General features: G+C 39.4%; 3 protein-coding genes across 5 annotated transcripts in view; 1 reads left to right on the top strand and 2 right to left on the bottom strand.

Annotated features, from left to right (window-relative positions):
- The window catches only part of Plaa (phospholipase A2 activating protein), a 33,171-nt gene extending 30,990 nt beyond the window's left edge, over positions 1-2,181 (bottom strand). The window contains exon 1 of the mRNA XM_027400416.2: positions 1,896-2,181. Coding sequence (XP_027256217.1) covers positions 1,896-2,044 — 149 coding nt within the window. The 5' untranslated portion in view covers positions 2,045-2,181. The remainder of the gene's footprint in view (positions 1-1,895) is intronic.
- A 9,994-nt stretch (positions 2,182-12,175) lies between these two features.
- The window catches only part of Ift74 (intraflagellar transport 74), a 65,769-nt gene continuing 57,194 nt past the window's right edge, over positions 12,176-20,750 (top strand). For 2 of the 3 annotated variants that reach the window (XM_027400418.2, XM_035439801.1), the window contains exons 1-3: positions 12,176-12,329; positions 15,482-15,616; positions 20,094-20,229. In XM_027400418.2, the coding sequence (XP_027256219.1) occupies positions 15,497-15,616; positions 20,094-20,229 (256 nt within the window). In that variant the 5' untranslated portion in view covers positions 12,176-12,329; positions 15,482-15,496. Of the gene's footprint in view, positions 12,330-15,481; positions 15,617-20,093; positions 20,230-20,750 lie in introns of those variants that run through there. The other variant, XM_035439802.1, reaches the window with a different exon arrangement.
- Positions 16,204-16,380, bottom strand: LOC100765721 (40S ribosomal protein S29-like). The gene has a single exon (XM_035439803.1). The coding sequence runs from the start codon at positions 16,378-16,380 to the stop codon at positions 16,204-16,206; it is 177 nt and encodes a 58-aa protein (XP_035295694.1).

The following is a 20,750-nucleotide window of genomic DNA, read 5'->3' as shown; positions in this document are numbered from 1 at the left end:
ACTATTGCTGAGATACACAAATTAGTCACCGAATGACTGAGACAATAACTGGAACAGCTAGGAATGAAAATAGTCCTAGCTGCAAAATATAAGCTTTTGATCACTGTTAGTTGAATAGTGTATAAACAAAATTTGAAGAACAAAAACAAATGAGAAGAACCAGTTTTCAAACAGAAGATTATTTCAGTGCAGAGATCCTAGGTAAAAAACAATCCAGTTATTCCACTCCTGTAACCTACAACAATCCTACAGAATGTACACTTTAATGACAGGATTCAACTACTAAAACAGGTATCCTTTAGAATAGATACTCCTTACTGCATTGTCTTTCTCCTTCTAGATATAAGCTTCTACTGGATTTAATTTACTTATTTGTTGGACGTTGAATTCAGGGTCTCATATAGACTAAGTAGGAAGGTACACCATACCCCAATATTTTTGCTTGAGAACTCCATTTTAAAGGTACATATTTCATCGATAATTATACTCAAATACACAAAAACTTGCCCATTAGTTTTACCGAGTGGTTTGGGATGCCATTGGCTCTTAATAGTTGTAAGAGACTGACTGTCAGAGGTCGTCCTATCGAATTCAACACAGCAGTCTGCCCTATAATATTCCTACTCTGTTCTATCATCACAAATTGGCTGCATTGCAAAAGCCACCAAACAGATTTACTTGCACACTTTGCCTTCTGACTATTTTCTACCTGTGGCAAGCATAAACTTAACAATCACATTATTCCAAATCGCTCCTTGATTGAAACTGGTGTTTTTACATATAAACCCCACAAGGTTCCCGCCAGCCTTTAAGATTTGCCCTCATATCACAGTTTATCTCCTGCCACCCTAGAACCTTCCTATCTCAATCCAGGACCTCACTTTTTTGTTATGCTGCCTTGCCTATTCCACCACCTTCGAAGGATTAGCTCAATTGATCTCCTAATAGGTATGTGTACACACACACACACACACACACACACACCATCTCAAAAAAAGAGCTTTCCACCTAACTCTGAATATGTACATTTGCTTACTTCTTGATCCATATTCTCCAAGAGATTATAAGAAAGTTCTGTGAACATAGGGAACCTGTCAGTGATGTCACTTCTTCCCAAGATATAAATATATGGTACTCATCACCTAAGCTCCGTTTTTCTTTCTGAAAATTGAAATTCGTTTACTAAGCCTTAAATTTCTTGACTCATCAGTGCTTAAATGTAACCTCTGATATTGATTTGGCCTGGATCTTAACTTTTGGCTAACTTGGGAGGAGAGGGGCTTGCAGGCCGAACTTCTTACGGCAATAGTATTTTTTTTTTATCCTCGAGAAATAGCATATTCCTATACAACAATTAACATTCAAGGGGGCTCATCCTCTTCTCCCCTACAACCTAGGCAACCAGGACAGTAATCCACGCGTAACTCTCTGCAAGGCAATTACTGAGAACATCAGTCTGCAAAAATTAAAAGACCACAGATCAACTCCTGCAAGTGGAGCGAGCGAGGGGCAAACCAGATGTTTTCAAGATTACCGCAACCGGTAGAGTGCACAGGAGCAATAAACACCGAAGTCTAAGAGAAACCTGAGAGATTATCTGCTAAAGCTGAAGCCCCTAAAGGTGTTTTAAGATGCTCGCCCAAGGTCAAGCCACCCGTTAGTGGTGAAGTTAGGACAGTCAGCCAGGTCCTCCAATCCCACATCCATTCCCCGAAATTTTGTCGGTTTCGCAGAGTGCTAGCCTGGAGTGCGGAAGCTCGGGAATCCGAAGGGAGGCGGGAGCAGTGCAGACGCCAGGAAGAAGGAGAGGTGCACGGCAGGGAAGGAGGGTCAGCCCTCCCACGTGTCTGGAAGCCTGGGATTCACCGCGGGCGGCAGGACTTGCAAGCGCTCACCTGTCTGGGGCCCAGAGGCGGGTGGTGCGATCCCGGGACACAGACACAAAGGCCCCCGGCGGGTAGAGGCAGCACACCAGGCCCCTCACGTCCAGTTCGTGGCCCGGGAGCGAACAGCTCAGCCGGTATCTAGCGGCGCCGCTCGCCATGGCAAGCGTGGGTCCGGAGCCCGGCTCCCGGGCACAGCGCGAGACTAGTCCACAGGCCCGAGCCGGCGTGCGCCAGGCTGCGGCCCGAGACCCGCCTGCAGGTGAGGGGCGCGGGAGACCGGAAGAGTCCGTCAGCCGGTGCGGAAGGACTGCGGGGGAAGGGGCGCGCCGGTCGGACTGAGTGACACAGCAACCCTAACATGCACACCGGAATTCATCATCCGCCGCAGCCCACGGTGACGCAGAGTGTGTGCGTCGTGATGCCGAGGCCACTTGCGCGGAGGCTGTCTCTTCCCTTCTGTGCCCCGGATCGCGGGCCGAGGAAGGAAGAGTGAGACTCGAACATTCTGCCTAGACGCCGGAGGTCCAGGTCCTGCCAGAACCCGGTCCATTTCAGAGAACAACCGAAGATTTGTAGTAGTATAAGGGAGCAAGCTGGAACTACAAATCCCACAATGCCGCGCGTCCCGGGCGGCTCGCCGGCGCGCTGAATTGGGATGTTTTAAATCTAGATGCTCGGCCCAACTTCTCTGAAATGGTAGAATGAAAGTGCTTCTTTTCCTTGCCTCATGATTTGATTTCCCAGTTTCTGCATGCCCCTGTGGAGTCTCTCTGGATTTTTATAAATTAATTGTTTTTCATTTAAAATGACAGAATCTGGAGCCAAGTAGGAACTTGAATCACTTTTCATCAATTCAAGCTACCCCTATGTTCTTACCCATACTATCAGATTTTGCAAATAAATACGATAGTTCAAATCCATTCTTTCCAGTGTGACCACTGGCTCATTAGGTCTAAGATAGGGCAGAGAATACCTTTAATTTATAACCCGGGCTGAACTCAAACTCTTGGTTCTTCCTGCTCTAATCTCTGAATGCTGAAATCACAGGTAAAAACACATATTTTTGGCCAGACCTCCATGGTGCAGCTTGGTGTCTCTACATTTCATTGTCAGTCTACATTGTAATAAAGTTTGCCTTTTGTGTTATTGCCTGGCATCCACCATATCACAACTTCTGTTAAATTTCTCAGATTTGAGCCCTGAAATGTTGACATTTTAAAACTTCTGCTACTATACTCACTGGGTAAGATTTCCTCAAATTATATGTTCAAACTTTGAATATTTCCAGCTGTCTATTAGAAATGTCTGCCTAGTAACTTAAATTACTTTAACGTTCTCTAGTTTTCTACCTCTGCTCTCCAGCCAGTTCATTTTTTAAACTTTAGATCTAAGTATTATTCCCTTTCTTCAGTAACCCCAATAGCATTTCATTCTTAAGAGTACAATGTTATATACAAGGTCTTCCCTAATTTGTTTTACTAAAATTATTTCCCTTAGGTATGTGTCTGCCCAGGCCATGTTGAATTTCTCACCTTTCCCTGAACAAAACTCAATATTAAAGGTGATATTTCTGTGTTTCTAAAACAAACAAGCAAACTCTAATCCCAGGGGAAGATCACAACATTGGATTGTGGCCTACACAGTGAGTTCTAGGCCATTCTGACTACAGGAGAAGTTCTTAAGAAAACACACAAGCCAGGTGGTGGTGGCACACACCTTTCACTCAGAAGACAGAGGCAGGCAGATCTCTGTGAGTTGAAGGCCAGCCTGATCTACAAAGCAAGTCCAAGACAGCCAGAGCTGTAACACAGAAACCCTCTCTTGGAAACATGGGTGCGCGCACACACACACACACACACACACACACACACACACACACACACACACACGCACACACGCACACACGCACACACGCACACACACACACACAGACAACGAAACTGTAATCTTTTCTTTGTCACAGTTCAACACCAGTTTATCTTCTGAACCTTCCTAATTCCTTTTTGGGCCAATATAATTTTACTTATTGCCAATTTAGTGTTCATGATGTAACATTTGTATAGCCATCATTTCTATATGACTGTGTTTTCTTCAGGAAACTTCATTCATTTTCAATCTTTTTTGTAGTTGCTGTGTATTTGTGTATGTGCAAGCACCAGAACACACATATAGGGCTCAAAGAACAACTTGCAAGAAGTGGTTCTCTTTTCCCACCTGAGGATCTAATTCAGGTACTCAGGCTTGGTGGGGTGGGTGGCACCTTTACCCACTGAGACTTCTCAGTAACTTGGTTTGTTTTACTGAAAAGTCTCCCACTAGCCTTGGCTGCCCCAAAATTCACAGCAAGCTTCCTGTGTCAGCCTCCTGAGTGTTGTCATTGTAGCAGTGTGCCACCACTGAGACCCTGAGGTAGATGAGACTGAGTTTGAGCCTCAATCTTTTTTTTATTTTATTAGTTCAAATTAGCAACAAACTTGCTTCAGATGTCAATCCCTTCTCCCTCTCCCCCCCTCCCCCTCACCATCCCACCTGCCCCTAGCCATCCCCCCTCCACTCCCCAGGCAGGGTAAGGCCCTCAAAAAGGGCTCCCGAAAGTCTACACAGCATCCTGGGCCAGGCCTAGGCCCTTCCCCATGTGTCCAGGTCAAGAGAGCATCCCTTCACAAGGGGTGGGCTCTCAAAATCGCTTCTTCTTTTTTTTTTTTAGACCTTACATATTTAATACAGTGCGTTACCCCTGTACAAATGGAAAAAATTAAGTTCAACATTTTTAGACCAATATGGTTGAGCCTCAATCTTAACAATCAGATTTACTGCTTTCGATATAATAGAGGTTTTTCTGTCGGATTAGTGGCTGTCCTGAAGCTCCCAGGCCTTGGCCGCTCAGATGGCAACCCGTCAGGATTTCTGGTCCTGCTGGCTCAGCCTCAGTCAACAAATACAAGTTCTAACCAAGTCTCTATCATTCTATATACCAACAAAGACTCAAAAGTCAGGTGTTGGTGTGAAAACCTACTAGATCTGAGAAGCTGAGAAGCAACCAGCTGACCTTCTTTTTAGGCTGGAGACCCAGAAAACAGTCTTGGAGTTTCACAGTGTGATCCAATGTCCCACAACAAATAGTTTCTCAATGTAAATTTCCCCACGATAATATATCACCTAAAACCCAAATTTCATGTAGTTTCTTATTTCATCCTCAGAGTAATCCTACAAAATAGGGAATATAATCTCCATCTCACAGATAAAAATTTTGCATTGGTTCAAAACAAAACAAAAGGAAAAAAAAAAGAGAAAAAAACAAAGAACAAAACCCAAAAGTGGCTATTAGGCTAAGATGGCCCCAGCTCTGAAGCTCAAGTCAACAGTACCCAGAAATTTAAACTAAACTAATCAAAAAATCAGAAATCAGAGTCTGGAAAATGACTCAGTGATTAAAAGCACTGGCTTCCAGAGGACCTGGGTTCAGGCCTCAGCACCCATATCATGGGTCACAACCATCTATAACTCTGGGTCTAGAGATCCAATGCCCTCTTCTGCCCTCTCCAGCCACTATATGTACTTGATACATAAAAATAAATGAATCTTTTAAGTTTTAAATTGTTTTTATTATGTTTTTATATGAATATTTTGCCTGCATGTATGTGCATCACTTGCATGATTGGTACCTGTGGAGGTCAGAGGAGGATGTTAGATATCCTGGAACTGGAGTTATAAGTTGTTGTGATTCCATTGGTTCTTGGAATTCAATGTGAGTCATCTGGAAAAGCAGCCTGAGCAAGAGCTGAGCCATCTTTCCGGCCCCAAAAACTAAAACTTTAAAGAACATACAAAGTGGCCAAACCTTCCTCTGGAACTTTACACTTTACAGAATCAAGTACATGTTCTTAGTCTTGCTCCTAGAACATGTGATGCAAGTTTTCCTCTCATGGTTCTTAGGTGGAGCCCAAACTTTTGGAACTCTTGGGCTCAAAATAGCTCTACTAGTTAATGTTTAAGCAGCATGGGGGTATGCAGTAGTTTTCATTGATTTAATTGTTTAGTTAACAACAATTTTAAAGTCACATATCAAGAATATACCAGTAGACTGAACTTAAATCCTGTGAACAGTAAGAATGAATTCTTGGGGCTTTTTTTCTAATTATAACATTTTATATTAAGGATTCAAAGGTTTAAAAAACTAGGGATTTCTTCTAACTGTCCACTTTCATTAACTTTCTCTCATGCCTGAGGGCATGTAGGAGAAATCTCTACAATATCAATAGTTCATTTTAAAGATAATAGATGGGAGAGTTAGACATCCATTATAGCTATTTAGGTTTGTATAAACTGGGTTAGTGGTATAGCTCAGTAGTAGCGTTTTCATTGAATTTATGAGACCCTGAGTTTAATCTCCAGATAAGGCAATAAAGGAAGCAAGGGAATGAGCAGGACAGTGCAGGGCAGGGAGGAATGTCACACACCTTTATCCCTTCATTCAGGAGGCAGAAGCAGGTGGATCTCTGAGTTTGAGACCAATCTGGTCTGCATAGTGAAGCCCTGTCTCAAAAAATAACAATAGAGATCCAGGCTTGGTGACATACACTTTTTTCTTCTTCCTGAACCCGATTTGTAGACCAGGCTGGCCTCAGACTCTCAGAGGTCCGCCTGCCTCTGCCTCCTGAGTTCTGGGGTTAAAGGCAGGTGCCACTACACCTGACTTGATGGTATACAATTTTAGTCTCAGTATTGAGAGACAGAGACAGGTGGATCCCTTAAGTTTGAGTCCAGTGGTCTACAGAGCAAATTTCAGGACAGCCAGGACCACACAGAGAAACCTTGTTTCAAAACAAAACAAACAAAACAAAAAGAAAGCCCTAAATAAATAAAAATAGACATAAAATTACATATTATAGTTTTTGTTTTCAGTATGATGCTTTCAATACCACTTGTTTTTTGTTGTTGTTTGTTTTAAAAGTCTAAATTCAGCTGGACTTGATGGTGTACACCTTTAATCATTGGACTCAGGAGGCAGAGGCAGGTGAATTTCTGAGTTTAAGGCCAGATTGGCCTACATAGGGAGTTTTAGGACAGCCAGAACTTAGAGACCTAGTCTTAAAACCAACAAAACCCTAAATTCATTATAGAAAAACTGATATAAAAGATAAGGAAATAAAGTTGAGGTCAGTATGGCTCAAGGTGGGTAACTTTGGACAAATTTTTTACCAAGCTGAAAACAAGGAATCTTAACAATTACTAATGACATTAGGTGTGTCTGTATATGCGTATAAAATTGTGGTAATAGAATGTAGGGGACCATGACCTCTGCTCTTTTTGCTGTCATAAACTGACAAAAGCATTAAATAAGAGAAAAAGTTTATGGATTGCATACATGGAAGCAACCACATAGTGTAAATGCTCATAACCCCTAAATGATTCAGTAGTGTCTGATGCTTTGATATTGTTGTATGGCATTACTATCTTCAAATGTATTGGGACACATTCATAGTTATTCTGTGGTTCATGAGCACATGATAGATGCTGATATACTTCATGTCTATAAATGTGTTGAGTTTTTTGTTTATCATTCTAGGAATTGAACCCAGGGTTCATGTGAGCACATTAAGCACATACTAAACTATACTAAACTATATTCCCAACTCCTTTCATGTCTAACGGGAAAGGAAATTAGGAGTTACTGAAAATATTAAGTGGTTATAAGCAGCTTTTGTAAAAAGTCAGTAAGTTTGGAAAACATACAGAGTCTGGGACAAAGTATGTTCTAACTCAAAGAACAAATTTTAGTTTGTGAATGATTCTCTAAGGGACAGGGGTATGTGACACCAGTCTATCCAGCTGAGCTGGCAGACTTCGGGCTTTTTTCTGCAATGTGCATTTAGTTTTCTCTGGTTAATGATATTTTCAGTACAAACACTCCAGCTTTGTGTTCCTCTTGACTGCTCTGGTGATGTGGGAGGGAGGAAAAGCCAAGATCAGAAGGACAAATTGTCTTATAAAATGGAGTCACTTAGCACAGGACCCAGCCTGAAAACCACTGTTTTGTATGATGTGGAGTATGATGTGGAGTAACTTAAGCAGGGTACATCCTGAACTCTACAGCTTATAAATTGTGTTGTACTTACCATTGACTTAGAATACTAAAGAGCTTTCCAAGCAAATACAATTCAGGACATTCTTTTACGTGGTGTTACATCAGATAATAGCTGTTTTCAAGCTTGTGGTGCTGAGAAAGAACAAAGACACTTTCTTCCAGCTAACAGCTTTTTTCCCTTGCAAAACATTGAGGAACTCATATCTTTTCTTATGCTTTGGAAACATTGTCCAAATAATTGCTGAATTCATTTAACGAATGTGAAAATCAATCAGGGTCTTTATTTTCTTTGATATTAAAACATAATCATAATACATTGTGTGAACTAAAATTCAAAAACTCCAAAAACATAGTGTGCAAATTTTCAAGTCTTAGCCATGAAGTGTTCTTTGGAAGCAACAATTATCATTGCTTTCTGGTATGCTTCCCAAAGATTGTTTATATAGCTGTAAGAACATGTTAGCTGTGAATACTTCTTCACCTTCTTTAAACCATGTATCCTGAACAACTTTCCATATTGTCAAGGAACTTTTCCATGTACCCCATCGTGTATCTTGGGATCTTACTAATTAACATGACAAAAGCAAAGTTGGACATAGTTATAATACAGGTTTTTAATCCCAGCACTTGGAAGTTGAAGGCAGGAAATTATATAGCGGGTTCAAGGCCAGCTTGGGCTACAAGAGGCTCTGTTACAAAAATGAAATAACTAACAAAATACAAATTTAAAAAGAGGAAAAAAAGAAGTCAGTTTTTACACAGATTGAGAGAATAAAAGAAACAGCTGATTCATCAAATGGTTAAAAGCTTTTCGGCCCCACTTAGTAAAGAAAAGTGGGTGTGTGATGTGAAAAAAAGTGTCGATGAGTCACACACATTGATTCTTTAGAGAATACACAGTGGGTATTCCAGAGAATAGCAAGTGTGCTAGTGTTCCCCTGTAGAGATATGCCCTTGTGGTTTCTGCAAGGTAACAATTCAAGGCCATATGATGGTCTCATTTCCTCTATATTTCCACTGTCATGTTTTCAGATAGGAAAGCTCTAAGTAGTCCCTTCCTCTTCCATCTGGTGACTCTCAGATGTCTTCAGTCTAATTTCATCCATGCTAACTCCAGGCTTCTAAGTTTATCCCCACAACATCAATATGGTCAAATTGTGTATACTTTATCATGATTGCCTTGTTAGGGACAGAGATCACTAGGGACATCAGCAATGTTAATCATGCAGGATTGTCATCTCAAAGGGGAAAATACCTGCTTTCCACCTAGAAGTCTGGGAGCAGATGTTGTTAATGACCCGGTGACCTGTCTATCTATAGAGTCAGACCTTAAAGAAAGCCCCCAGAATGTTTATCCCGGACTCTCCCTCCTGAGACCTTTATCTTTAGCTCTCAGTTAATAGAACTCATCCTTAGGAGAGATGTCACATGTACTTCATGACCTGCTGACCTGCTGTACTTCATGACTGCTCTCTCAGTCAGAGACCACATCAGACACTAGGCCTTTAAACTGTAGAACCTATCTTCATGGTAACATGTACTATATAAAGGAGTTTCTGTGTAGTCACGAAGTAAGCTTTATTGTGTCCCTGGGATTGGAAATGATTGTTGCCTGGAAACTTTTTTTTCCAAATAATACTGTGTTTAAATATGCATTACATTAAATAAATATTACATTACAATGATCTGCCTGGCATCACTCTCTAGAAGTTTGATCCAGCTTGACTAAGTTTTCCTCTTCATGCAGATCATTTCCCTGCCTGCAGAAGAACATTCAGAGACCCCAGCATTACCATAATTAATTTTCCTGTAACAAATACTGTTCAAATGAATAGCTGTAAGATTTGTTTCTTTTAAATTAATTATGTATGTGTGTGTCTCCATGTGGTTATGTGCACATGTGTGCAGTACCAGTGGAATTCAGAAGAGGGAGTTGGATCCCCTGGAGTAGAGTTCCAGGTCGCTGTGAGCCACTGGATAAGGGTGCTAGGAACCAAACTCAGGATTTGTAGAGTCTTCAATTTCACTGTTTTTCAGAGTGGATCAGTATTTTGATCTTATAATCATCAATGCTGAGAATAACACTTTGCATAAACACATTATACAAAATGGTAGAACTATGTTCAGGGCTCTCCTAGCAATTCTGTCCTAATTCAAGCCAAAATTCATTTGGTATTTTTTAAAAAGCTCAACTCATCAACTCAAAACAATTTTTAAAAGCAATCATTATAGTGCAATAAAATTCAATAATATACCAATTTGGTACTTACATACAAAGGAATAAAGATACAAAAGTACTGAGCTTTTATTTTTTATAATTAAGATATTGTTTTTTCTCTTTGACTTAATTTTTAAAAACAGTCATACCATATTTATGGTAATCCAGTTTACATATTAAATAGCATGATATTAGAATGATCTGATATAGTTTTAAATAGAGGAAAATGGAAACAATTTTAGGTCCTAAAGTGCCCCTCACCAACAAGGAAACAAAACCCTTTTTATAGTCAATGTGCTAATGTATTCAGCGATTTGTCATGTCTAATTCATATTACACTAGTGGTGAATGGAATTAAATGAAAGACCAACTTTCAAAATCACTGCTCAAGGAAATGATATATGTTGGATTCTCTTGGAATGCAAAGGTATTCCTTACTACTTCAATACCCCAAAAGTTTAATTATGTTTTAATAAGAGTAGAAAACTACATTGTGAAAACACTGCAGTTCATAGCATACAATAGTGTTTAATCTGAGCCAAGGTGTTTCAGGTAGCACTGAAAGTATTGGAAGAGCAAAATGCACATGTGTGTCAGAACCAAAGCTTTAGTGAAGTCATGAGATGCAACATGGGTGAGTGTTGACACAAACACCCCAGATTCATTACCATTTGTTCTTTAATTTTTGTTGACTGTGTGTTCAGAAATTGTTTACTACTGTAAATTTTGGGGGGACACCACGTCAATTAAACCCCATGAGGGTTTATGATTTGCAGTTTAAGAAGCTGAGATCCTCAGGCAGAAACCTTGACACACACGCACACTTAAAGTATTCAGTTACTTGACGAAGCCTAAGTAAGTAAATCCCTATAAAGAAATGACAAATCTTGGTTCGCGGGTGTACCCCAGTGGTACAGAGCTTGCTTAGCATCCAGGAGGTCCATCTTCGATCCCCAGTAACCACACCACAGCAATCAAAGACAAAATGAAAATGACTAAAGTCAAATAAAGTAGATTCCCTTCCCTAGGATAGCTGAGGGGCCACTCAGTGAGATGCACTCCTGAATTGTTCTCATCGCATAAACGACACGGGGACAGGGAAAATTGATGATTACCCAAATGATTTAAAGTAAATTACTTAATCTCTTTAAAATTTCAACTGTTACATATGTCAAAGTTGTTAACTGGAAGGCACAGCAACTATGTTTGCACGAAAAAGAAAAAGTGAATTTATTAAAGTTTAGTGGGTGGTGCAAATCTTTAACACCAGAACTTGGGAGAGGATTTACATACAACCAGCCTGATCTACATAATGAATTCCTAAGACGGGTAGGGTTACAAAGAGAGGCCCTATCTAAAGATAAAAACAAACAAAAAGCATCAATCTTAAAACCTGGATATAGTTGCTGGGGTTAGCATCCTTGCTTAAATAGACCCCTGAAGTATTCCTAACGGTTTACATGCACATTTCGGGTGTGTGCCTCGGGTTAGATTGTAGCTAGCAAGCAAGAAACTCGGATCCCGCCATTAAGGAGGACTGGCACAGCCAGTGCAGTCACTATCATTTCCTATAGGGGGAGCTGGCCTGGGTAAGGCAAGATATCTGACAAACGTTTAATTACGCAAACAAACATAAAACAAATTCCTACTACCAACAGTTCTGTTCTATCGAAAAGTACTCGTCACCCTGGGGCTCCAATAGTGATTTAGAGGCCAGCAGCCCTAAAACAAGGCCTTGCAAAACAAATCTCTTAAGGACACTCTCAATTACATAGTCTTCCTCACAAACTTAGGTAAAAAGGGAGCTCTGGTAAAGGAAAGATTAAGGATAGCACTTCTTTCTGGGAAGTATGGAGCGAAAAGAATAAAGGGTGAGAAAGACAGGGAGGAAAGGGGAGCCTCAAATCTCGCGAGACCCCCCACCCCAGCCCGGGGTCCAGTTTTAGGTACCGGGATCCGGGCGCCGGCCAATCACGAGGGGAGTTTTCCGCGCGGTGGCCGTTGCTGGGATACGCGGCGTCGCGCAGGGCTTTGAGGCCTGGCGCCCAGGCTGTGCTTATGGGAGCGGAGCTGCTCGTCGGGTCTCCTCAGAGGTTCGTGTTGCGGGGTACCCCCCCCCCGCTTTCGCCCCGGCAAGGTGAGAAATCTCAGCTTCCGCGCCTTCTCCCTGCGCGGGTTATCGTTCCGTGGCGACTGACTCGCTCGGAACAAATTCGAATTCGTGGGCTCTTGGCTGTTGTCTCTCACTTGGGGACGGAGGCTTGGCCTGGGAAATCCCACTCATCGCCTGGACTACGAGTGAACGCTCCAAGCCAGGCCCAAGGGACACTGAGGCCTCAGAAAAGTCACCGCTCAGAAGGAGGAGGCTGTCTGCCGGTTCCAGGGGGAAGGGACCTAGCAACTTTTCTCTTAACCCAAGTCAGAATGGTTGGCCCAGGGAGGATAATGGCAGTCATAGCAAGGAAAAACTTGATGTTTTCCATGTAAGGACTGAACTTCACAACTCTGCAAATTTAGGGCAGGCGGCCGCACTTTTGTTTTAGAGAAAACACAACCCCAACCAAAGGGATTGTGTGCCAAAGTTACTCAGTGGTTACTGTCCGAGGTGGAATTTGTGTCCTTGATCCTTGTGGAATCTGAGATTTTGTGAATACTGCCCTCCCCCATGATGGTGTGAACAGGAGTAAAAGAGCCCCCGGGATATGGGTGTATTTGTGCCCTCCTCCCGTTTCTCTTAATACAAGTGGGACTAACATAAGTTTTCACTACAGTAAAGCCGTATTTGTTTAAAAAGCAGTAGATTGTTTATGTTGTTAACCTTTTGTTAACAGGAAAGATGAGTAACAGTGACTGATTGTGCTGGAATTACTTGGCGCCTTTACTTCTTTTGAGAAAGTGTTTTGACTACAGAACCTGTCTTTGAAAAAGGCACTTCATTTAACTTTTGATTTCATTTGAATTAATGCTGTTGATGTCTCTGCATAGTTCAAAATCATAGGCGAGTAGAGGCAGGGCGATGCTTGGAATAGAAAGATTTTAAAGTTGGTGTGCATTTTTATTTTTGACATGAGATAATTGTATAATGCCCAAATGGAAATTTTTCAGTAAACAAGTGAACATTTAGAATTGATGCCTGGTTTGAATGATAGACTTGCAGACAACTGATTTATGAATTCTTATTACAGTTGGAACTGGAAAGTGTAGACGACTGTAGGATTGTAGAAGTTAATAGTATAAAGACGGATCATGGGGTGATGCACAGAAAAAAGAGAAATGCTGAGAATTCTCCCATGTGGGGTGTAGGAAGAAATCACTTCAGTTCAACTGTGTTTTATGTGCAGTCATAGTAGTTCCTCCCTCCCTCTCTTCCTTCCTTCCTTCCATCACAGGCATGCACCACCAGACCTGGTGTACTTTTAAAAATTTGAGTCAAGGCAGACATGACTTCTCAAACATTTATTTATTATTGCTTGAAGACAACTTTTTTCCTTAGTGGTGATGGAGATTGGTTAATCTGACAGTATTTTTTATTTTCTCTACCACTGAACTACTTTCTGAGCCCAAATTTAGTAAATGTTTGTAATTGGGATGCCTCTGTATAGGAAGAGATTAAGAGATACAAAAACATAGTTTCTGCCTGCCACTGAGACATATGCTTGGATTTAAAGATATGAGCTGTCTCTTGTTCTCAAAGGAAAGGAGTACCTAAGCAGATTCTTTCACTTACTGTGATAGGTACTGGGCAGAGTTATGCAGGATGTATGGTAGTGTATGCATATATCTATATATACCCCAGGAACCCCTAAGAAGGTGGAGGTGGTCTAGAGTAGTCATGGAAGAATTCTTGAAAAGCCAACATGAACAATATATTAGACAAGGAGATTCGTTAAGAGGCTGATACGATAACCTACTTGAGTTAGTGAGGTCCTAAACTGGCTGCCAGGCCTGTAAAAAAATAGAGAGGGAAGTACGTGTTCAGCATTTGAAGGAATTAAACCACTAGGCTATTGGAAGTGAGAGAAAGAGGAGAAATCAAGTGCTAAGTTTCTGACTTGTATGAGTAGAAGGTAATACCAAGGAAAATGATAGATTTTCATTAACTGTGAGTGGAGAAATTAAGTTTTGTATATAAAAATATGATGTTAAGAGTATCAAGGAGATAAGGAGTCGTGCATCCTTAGCTCATTGTTTGCTAAAACCCTGAATGTGGGTATAAGAAAACAAGACTGGATGGCATTGTGTGCAATGCTGCTGTATACAGGCAAGTAGAGAGAGGATGAAGGAGCCTGTAAAGAGAACTGGTGTCATGCTGATGATTTCACAAATGTCAAAAATGACATTTATATCCCTGTAATATTGACAGAGGGCATTTAAATGGAGTAGCAGAAATCTAGGAGGTAGTGGAAATCAGCTACTCTACACAGCCTGATTCCATAAGGAAGACTTTGTGTACAGGTTAGAGGAGTTTGCAGGACAAATAAATTAGTTTCTGTGGTTGGGAAAAAAATTGGACTTGACAATAGAGTGAAAGAAGTAAATTGTAAAGATTGCTGCAGCAGTGCAGTGGAGATAATGTCTCAAGGGAGATGTGACTATAATACATGGTGAGTTGAAGAGGGCATATCAGAATAGAGTTTAGTTTTCAATGAGACGGGGTGGCTATTGATACTGGAGAGCAGGATGGGCTAGCTTGGTTTGTATGCTCTAAAGGTGATAGAATTTATATCTTAGTTTTCTCAGATTACTAGGAAATTGAGTTATTTGCTGAGAGTGATAGGAACAGATAGAAACATGATTAAGGATCATATACACCAACAAGAAAGAATTAGAGTGCCTTGCCTTTGCTGAGATGGGAAATTGAGGAAGGAATATTGTAATCTCATTTATTCCTTGTTTGCTTACATATTTTAATCATTTACCATTATTGTATGTGTAAGTGCATGATGCATTGTGGTGGTGGATGTTCATACTACAGTGTACATGGGGGAGTTTGTAGAGTCAGTCTCTTCTTCCAACTTTACGAGGTTTCCAGGGATGGAACTCATGTCTCCAGGCTTACATGACAAGTGCTTTTACCCAATGAGCCATTTCACTAGCCCCAATCCCATAGTTTAAGTAGAATATTAAAGTAAAATGTGAATAAAATTAAAGCCAATTTAGCCTTGTAGTATTTGGGAATGAAAACTCATTATGAACTAAGTATTTGAAGGAAGGGTGTAACAAGTTACTAGTATTTTGGTGTATGAGACCTCAAAGAAAAAAATGAATTATATTTTTGTTTCCAAACAGTGATTAAAGTGAACAATGGCCAGTAACCACAAATCTTCAGGCCCTCGCCCTATTTCTCGGGGTGGAATAGGGTTAGCAGGAAGGCCTCCTTCTGGAATAAGACCCCCATCTGGAAATGTTCGAGTGGCAACTGCAGTAAGTTGGGAATCTATGCAATGACAGATTTTATTTTGTTGTTCCTTTATTCTGTAAACAATATTAATTGTATGAAAAATGGTTTAAAATATGTAAAAATACAATGTGGAAGAGAATAAGACCATAATCAAGGAATTATGTTTAGTGGTTCCCATAAATATATTTTAAAGCTGCAGTAATTAGGTTTGGGGCAAGGTCTCAAGAGTATTCTATGTATTTTTCAACTAAACTGAAAAACCTCATTACTAAAAAAATTCTTAGAAAAAAATTGAAGAGCGCATGCGTGCGCTGGCTCGCTCGTTTTTCCTCTCTGGCCGGCTGAAGGCAAAATGGGTCACCATTTACTTTTTGTGGTGCCGGGATCAAACACAGGGCCTTGTATTTATTAGGCAAGGTAAAGCTATTATTATAGTTAAAATTGTAGTGTTTTAGAGTAAGAAACAAATGAGATAAAATAGATTAAAACCAGATCCAAGCATTTGTAAGAATTTTTTTTGAAGGTCTCCATTTTTTTATTCTTTGTGTACAAAGACTAGCATGATCTATTTCTCTGGGTAGACAGTCTTGAATAATCCATTCAAGGTTGCTTAGTCCAACTTGATGAAGCCGATGTCCTTCGAGTACTGACGGCACATGTTCAGCCCGTATTTTCGGATTAGACCGTGGCAGTTAGAGCAGATATGGCAAGAGCCAGGGCCCTGGCCGAACTTTCGAACTAACGAACTTCCGCGCGGGTGACTCCAGTAGAGCTGCTGGTGGCCCATTTTGCCTTTAGCCGGCCAGAGAGGAAAAAGGCGCGAGCCAGCGCACGCATGCGCTCTTCAATTTTTTTCTAAGAATTTTTTTAGTAATGAGGCTTTTCAGTTTAGTTGAAAAATACATAGAATACTCTTGAGACCTTGCCCCAAACCTAATAAATTACTTCTTAAAGCAAGTTTTTTGTCCCTCGTCATTTATGAGACTTGTAAAGAGTGTAGAGACTTGGTATTTTAGAGAGTTTATAACTGGTGGAGGAAAAAAAATATATAATTAATATAAACTTGATAAAGTCTGAGGACTTTCTAATAATGGTAGAAAAACCAAGTACTTGAAAATATTTTTAATTTTTATATTTGAACTTACAAAATTTAAAGTACCATAAAAAACGAAATGACAAGCGAGAATGGTTTTTTGTACATGTAAAAAATTGAGACAAATCTTCCTAATATAGCTTGGGCTAGTCTTGAACTCACAACTTTATTGCCTCAGTCGTCTTAGGGCTAGCTATGATTACAGATTGTGCCACCACACACATTATTATTCAGAATCTTTTCTTGTTTTTTTTTTTTTTTTGAGACAGGGTTCTCTGTGTAGCTCTGGCTGTCCTGGAACTCACTCTGTAGACCAGATCCATCTGCCTCTGCCTCCTGAAGGTGCTGAGATTAAAGGTGTGAGCCACCACTGCCCAGTCCAGTATTCAGAATTTTAAAATGAAAAAACAAATTTTACTAATTTGTGTGAGTTTCTTCTAGATTAAAGCTATAAACTCATGTTCAAGTACACTCCATGAGGTAGTTTTTTTTGGGGGGGGATACTGGGGAATAATAGCATAATAGCATTATAAAATTGGGCTCAAAATCTTTCTGAATGGTAAAAACAAAAAGGAGGAAAGGCATAATAATAGCCAAATATAAATATGTGAATGGTATAAGTGAAATTATTTTGATTATCACAGAAAATGAGAAAAAATATTTAGTAACTATTAAGATAATGGCATGTCAGCATAGTCAGTAAGAGAAATACCATATTTGAAAAAGTACAAAGTTTATAAAGTGATCATTCTAAGAAAAAATTGTAACTGCAGAGGTTATTATATTTTCATTATTATAATAATAAAAATTGGAACAGATTGAATGACATTTTAAACATTTTTATTTTATTTATTTTGGGGGGTGGTTTCAAGACAGGGGTTCTCTTTGTAGCTTTGTAAACCAGGCTGGCCTCAAACTCACAGAGATCCAACTGCCTCTGCCTCCCGAATGTTGGGATTAAAGGCGTGCGCCACCACCGCTCTCATTTTAAGCATTTTTAAAGCTTTATTTTTAATTCTGTGTCTATAGGCATTTGTGACTATGGGCCTGTGCATGTAAGTGTAGTGGCCTCCATACACCAATGGAGGCCAGAAGAAGGTGTCTGATTTCTTCCAGCTATAGTTGTGAGCCTCTCATATAGTCCTGGGGAAGGAATTGGCAGTCTTCTGGAAGAGCAACAATTGCTCTTAACCACTGAGCCATCTTTCTACCCCATAAACAAATCTTAAATAAATTATGTCTGTTATTACAAATGGTCTGCTATTAAGGCCGGACGTTTGTGGCGCATGCCTTTAATCACAGCACTCGGGAGGCAGAGGCAGGCGGATATCTGTGAGTTCGAGACCAGCCTGGTCTACAAGAGCTAGTTCCAGGACAGCCTCCAAAGCCACAGAGAAACCCTATCTCAAAAAACCAAAAAAAAAAAAAAAAAAAAAAAAAAAAGTCTGCTATTAAAAATGTGTCTGGCTATTATTAAAATTATTTTAAATTATATTTGAGAAAACTTTTTTGTAGTATATTATTTTAAAAAAGCAATATAATATCAATTTAACACAGTAATACACATTTACATGTTGATAGAAATGAAACTGTAGGCTAGGAATGGTGGCATCCCTGTAATCCTAGCCCTCTGGAGGCAGAAGCAGTAGAACCATGAATTCAAAGCCAGATTGGGCTACATATTTCCAAGTCAGCCTGGGGTAATAGCAAGATCCTACCCAGACCAGTCTGCAACAGTAGCAATAGGTGTCTCAAAAAACAAATAACAGCAAAACCCTTTTCTCTGATATAGTATTTTCTGTTATTCATACATATGGTTTTGAGTAACTGAGAAAGTACATAGTGCTGCTATTCAAGCTCCAACAATAGGCCAATTGTAGAAGAAGTGTACTACTGAGTCCTGTGTTTAAAGGACAGCACTTTTTTTTTTTTAAGGGAATAAATGATAGTCATACTTTCTTAAACTTGTATGATTTTCCTAGAGTTTCAGATAATAGTATTATATCTCTATAACCTAAGATGGAAATGATTTTTCTCTTGTTCTATTAATAATTGATTCTTTTGATGCTTGTTAATTAAATATTTGCAAAAGTAATCTGACATTATTGGCCAACTCCTATCTGCCATGCACTTTACCTGTGTGATGTCTATGGTTTTAAAGTGAATGATATTCACTGTAATACAAACAGTGGCTGATTTTGAGAGCTTCTGCCTATTCTGGGCATTGGTATGTATCTTATAAGACTTTTCTGTGCATTTACAGACACAAAAACACATATGTGTATGTATGTTGTGGTCAGATTTAAAATCAGGGTAATACTCTATTTTTTGTCTCTTTCAGTAATTCATTTTTGAATATTCTTCCAAATGAATACATGTACTCACACTTTATACTTCATCTGGTAAATGAGAAGTACAGGTGATTTAAGTAGTTTTCCTAAGTCTGCCTGCATAAAGCAGAAGAAAGAATTGTTTAGAAAGTTACCAAAGCAAAGACTTCTCAGTCTCTCCAAGAAACCACTGTGGGTAACCCTCAACTTTTATTTGAATTGCCACTGTTTCTCTGGAATGTGTACTGATGTTGGCAATGTAGCTAAATAGTTTGCAAGTAATTCTCTGAGTCACTTAAAAACTGGGTTGTTTGATAGTGTTAAAGGCTACCAGCTAACAGAAATAAAAACAAAAAAGTAAATGGCAAAAAATTTAATAGTCTATTATTTTTACCCCATATTTAATCTTCTACTGTACGTTAGTTCTTGGCAGAGAGAGAAATAAAAGAAAAAGGATAAAAAAGATACAAGATACAAAGGGATTTTGGAATGGTTTTACATTGCCTTTTAAAATTTCCCATGACTTATGTGCTGTATAGTTGACAAGAAGAAAGTTGTGGACTTTCCTCAGGATATGTAATAGTGCTTTTTTTTTTCAAAATGAAAATTTTTTTCCTAATTTTTAAGAAAATATATACTCACTATAATAATATTTAAAACACCAGATTCTATAAAGGAGAAAAGCAACTGTCACATCATTACGGAGAAATAATGATACTTTGAGATTTTTTCTTACATTTATTTATCTGGGTGGGAAAGTGGGGAGCACATGCTGTGGTACCCATGAGAAAGTCAGAAGAAAACCAGTGGGAGGCAGTTCTCTTCTGTGTGGGGCCCAGGAATCTAACTTAGATCATAAGGTTTGTCAGTAAGCAACCTCATCTAACTGGCCCTACTTTTTTATTTTTTAGGGTTTTTTTTCTTCTTTTGGTTTGTAGTTCAAATAGGCCTTGAACTTATAAATTGCATAGAGTTTTAATTTTTAGAAAAATTCTCTTTATAATCTTATGTTAGTAGATATATATGTACTTTTTTTTTTCCTAGTTTAATAAAAGTCAAATTTTGCTTGTCATTTAGATGCCACCAGCAACAGCAAGACCAGGTTCTCGAGGCGGTCCCTTAGGGACTGGTGGAGTTTTGTCATCTCAGATCAAAGTTGCTGATCGTCCTGTAACCCAACAAGGTTTGAGTGGAATGAAAACTGGGATGAAAGGTATTTTTTTTTATGAAGATGAATATATTTTGTTCCCAAACTATTACAGCACATCTTAATAAATGAAGAATGTAGCATGTAGTTCTTATTCTTTGACTTATAAAATTATTGTGAAATAATAGAATACATGTGAACTAGAAAGCTATATGCATATATATACATCTACATATACATACATTATATATATACATAAAAGTATTTTGAAAATCTTTTTGATAGCTTTTACTTTAGAATGGTACTTAGTCGGCCAGTGAGATGGCTCCTGATGCCAGGCTTGATTGAGTTTCATCTCCAGGACTGACATGATGGAAGGAGAGAACCAACTCTCGCACACTGTACTCTCACTTCCACACACATGTGCCAGGGCACACACAATTAAAATTTTTAATGTAATAAAAACTTTAAAATACTATTGAAAACATTTATTCGGAGTTAAAAAATTCCCCTTTTTTCCCATTATAATGATTAAGAAAAAAATGAGATTGACATGCTCCTCTCTAAGTCATAATGCATTTTTTTTA

Source organism: Cricetulus griseus, chromosome 2, assembly GCF_003668045.3.
Source record: "Cricetulus griseus strain 17A/GY chromosome 2, alternate assembly CriGri-PICRH-1.0, whole genome shotgun sequence".
Lineage (NCBI taxonomy): Eukaryota > Metazoa > Chordata > Mammalia > Rodentia > Cricetidae > Cricetulus > Cricetulus griseus.
This window is presented reverse-complemented; position numbering and strand designations above follow the sequence as displayed.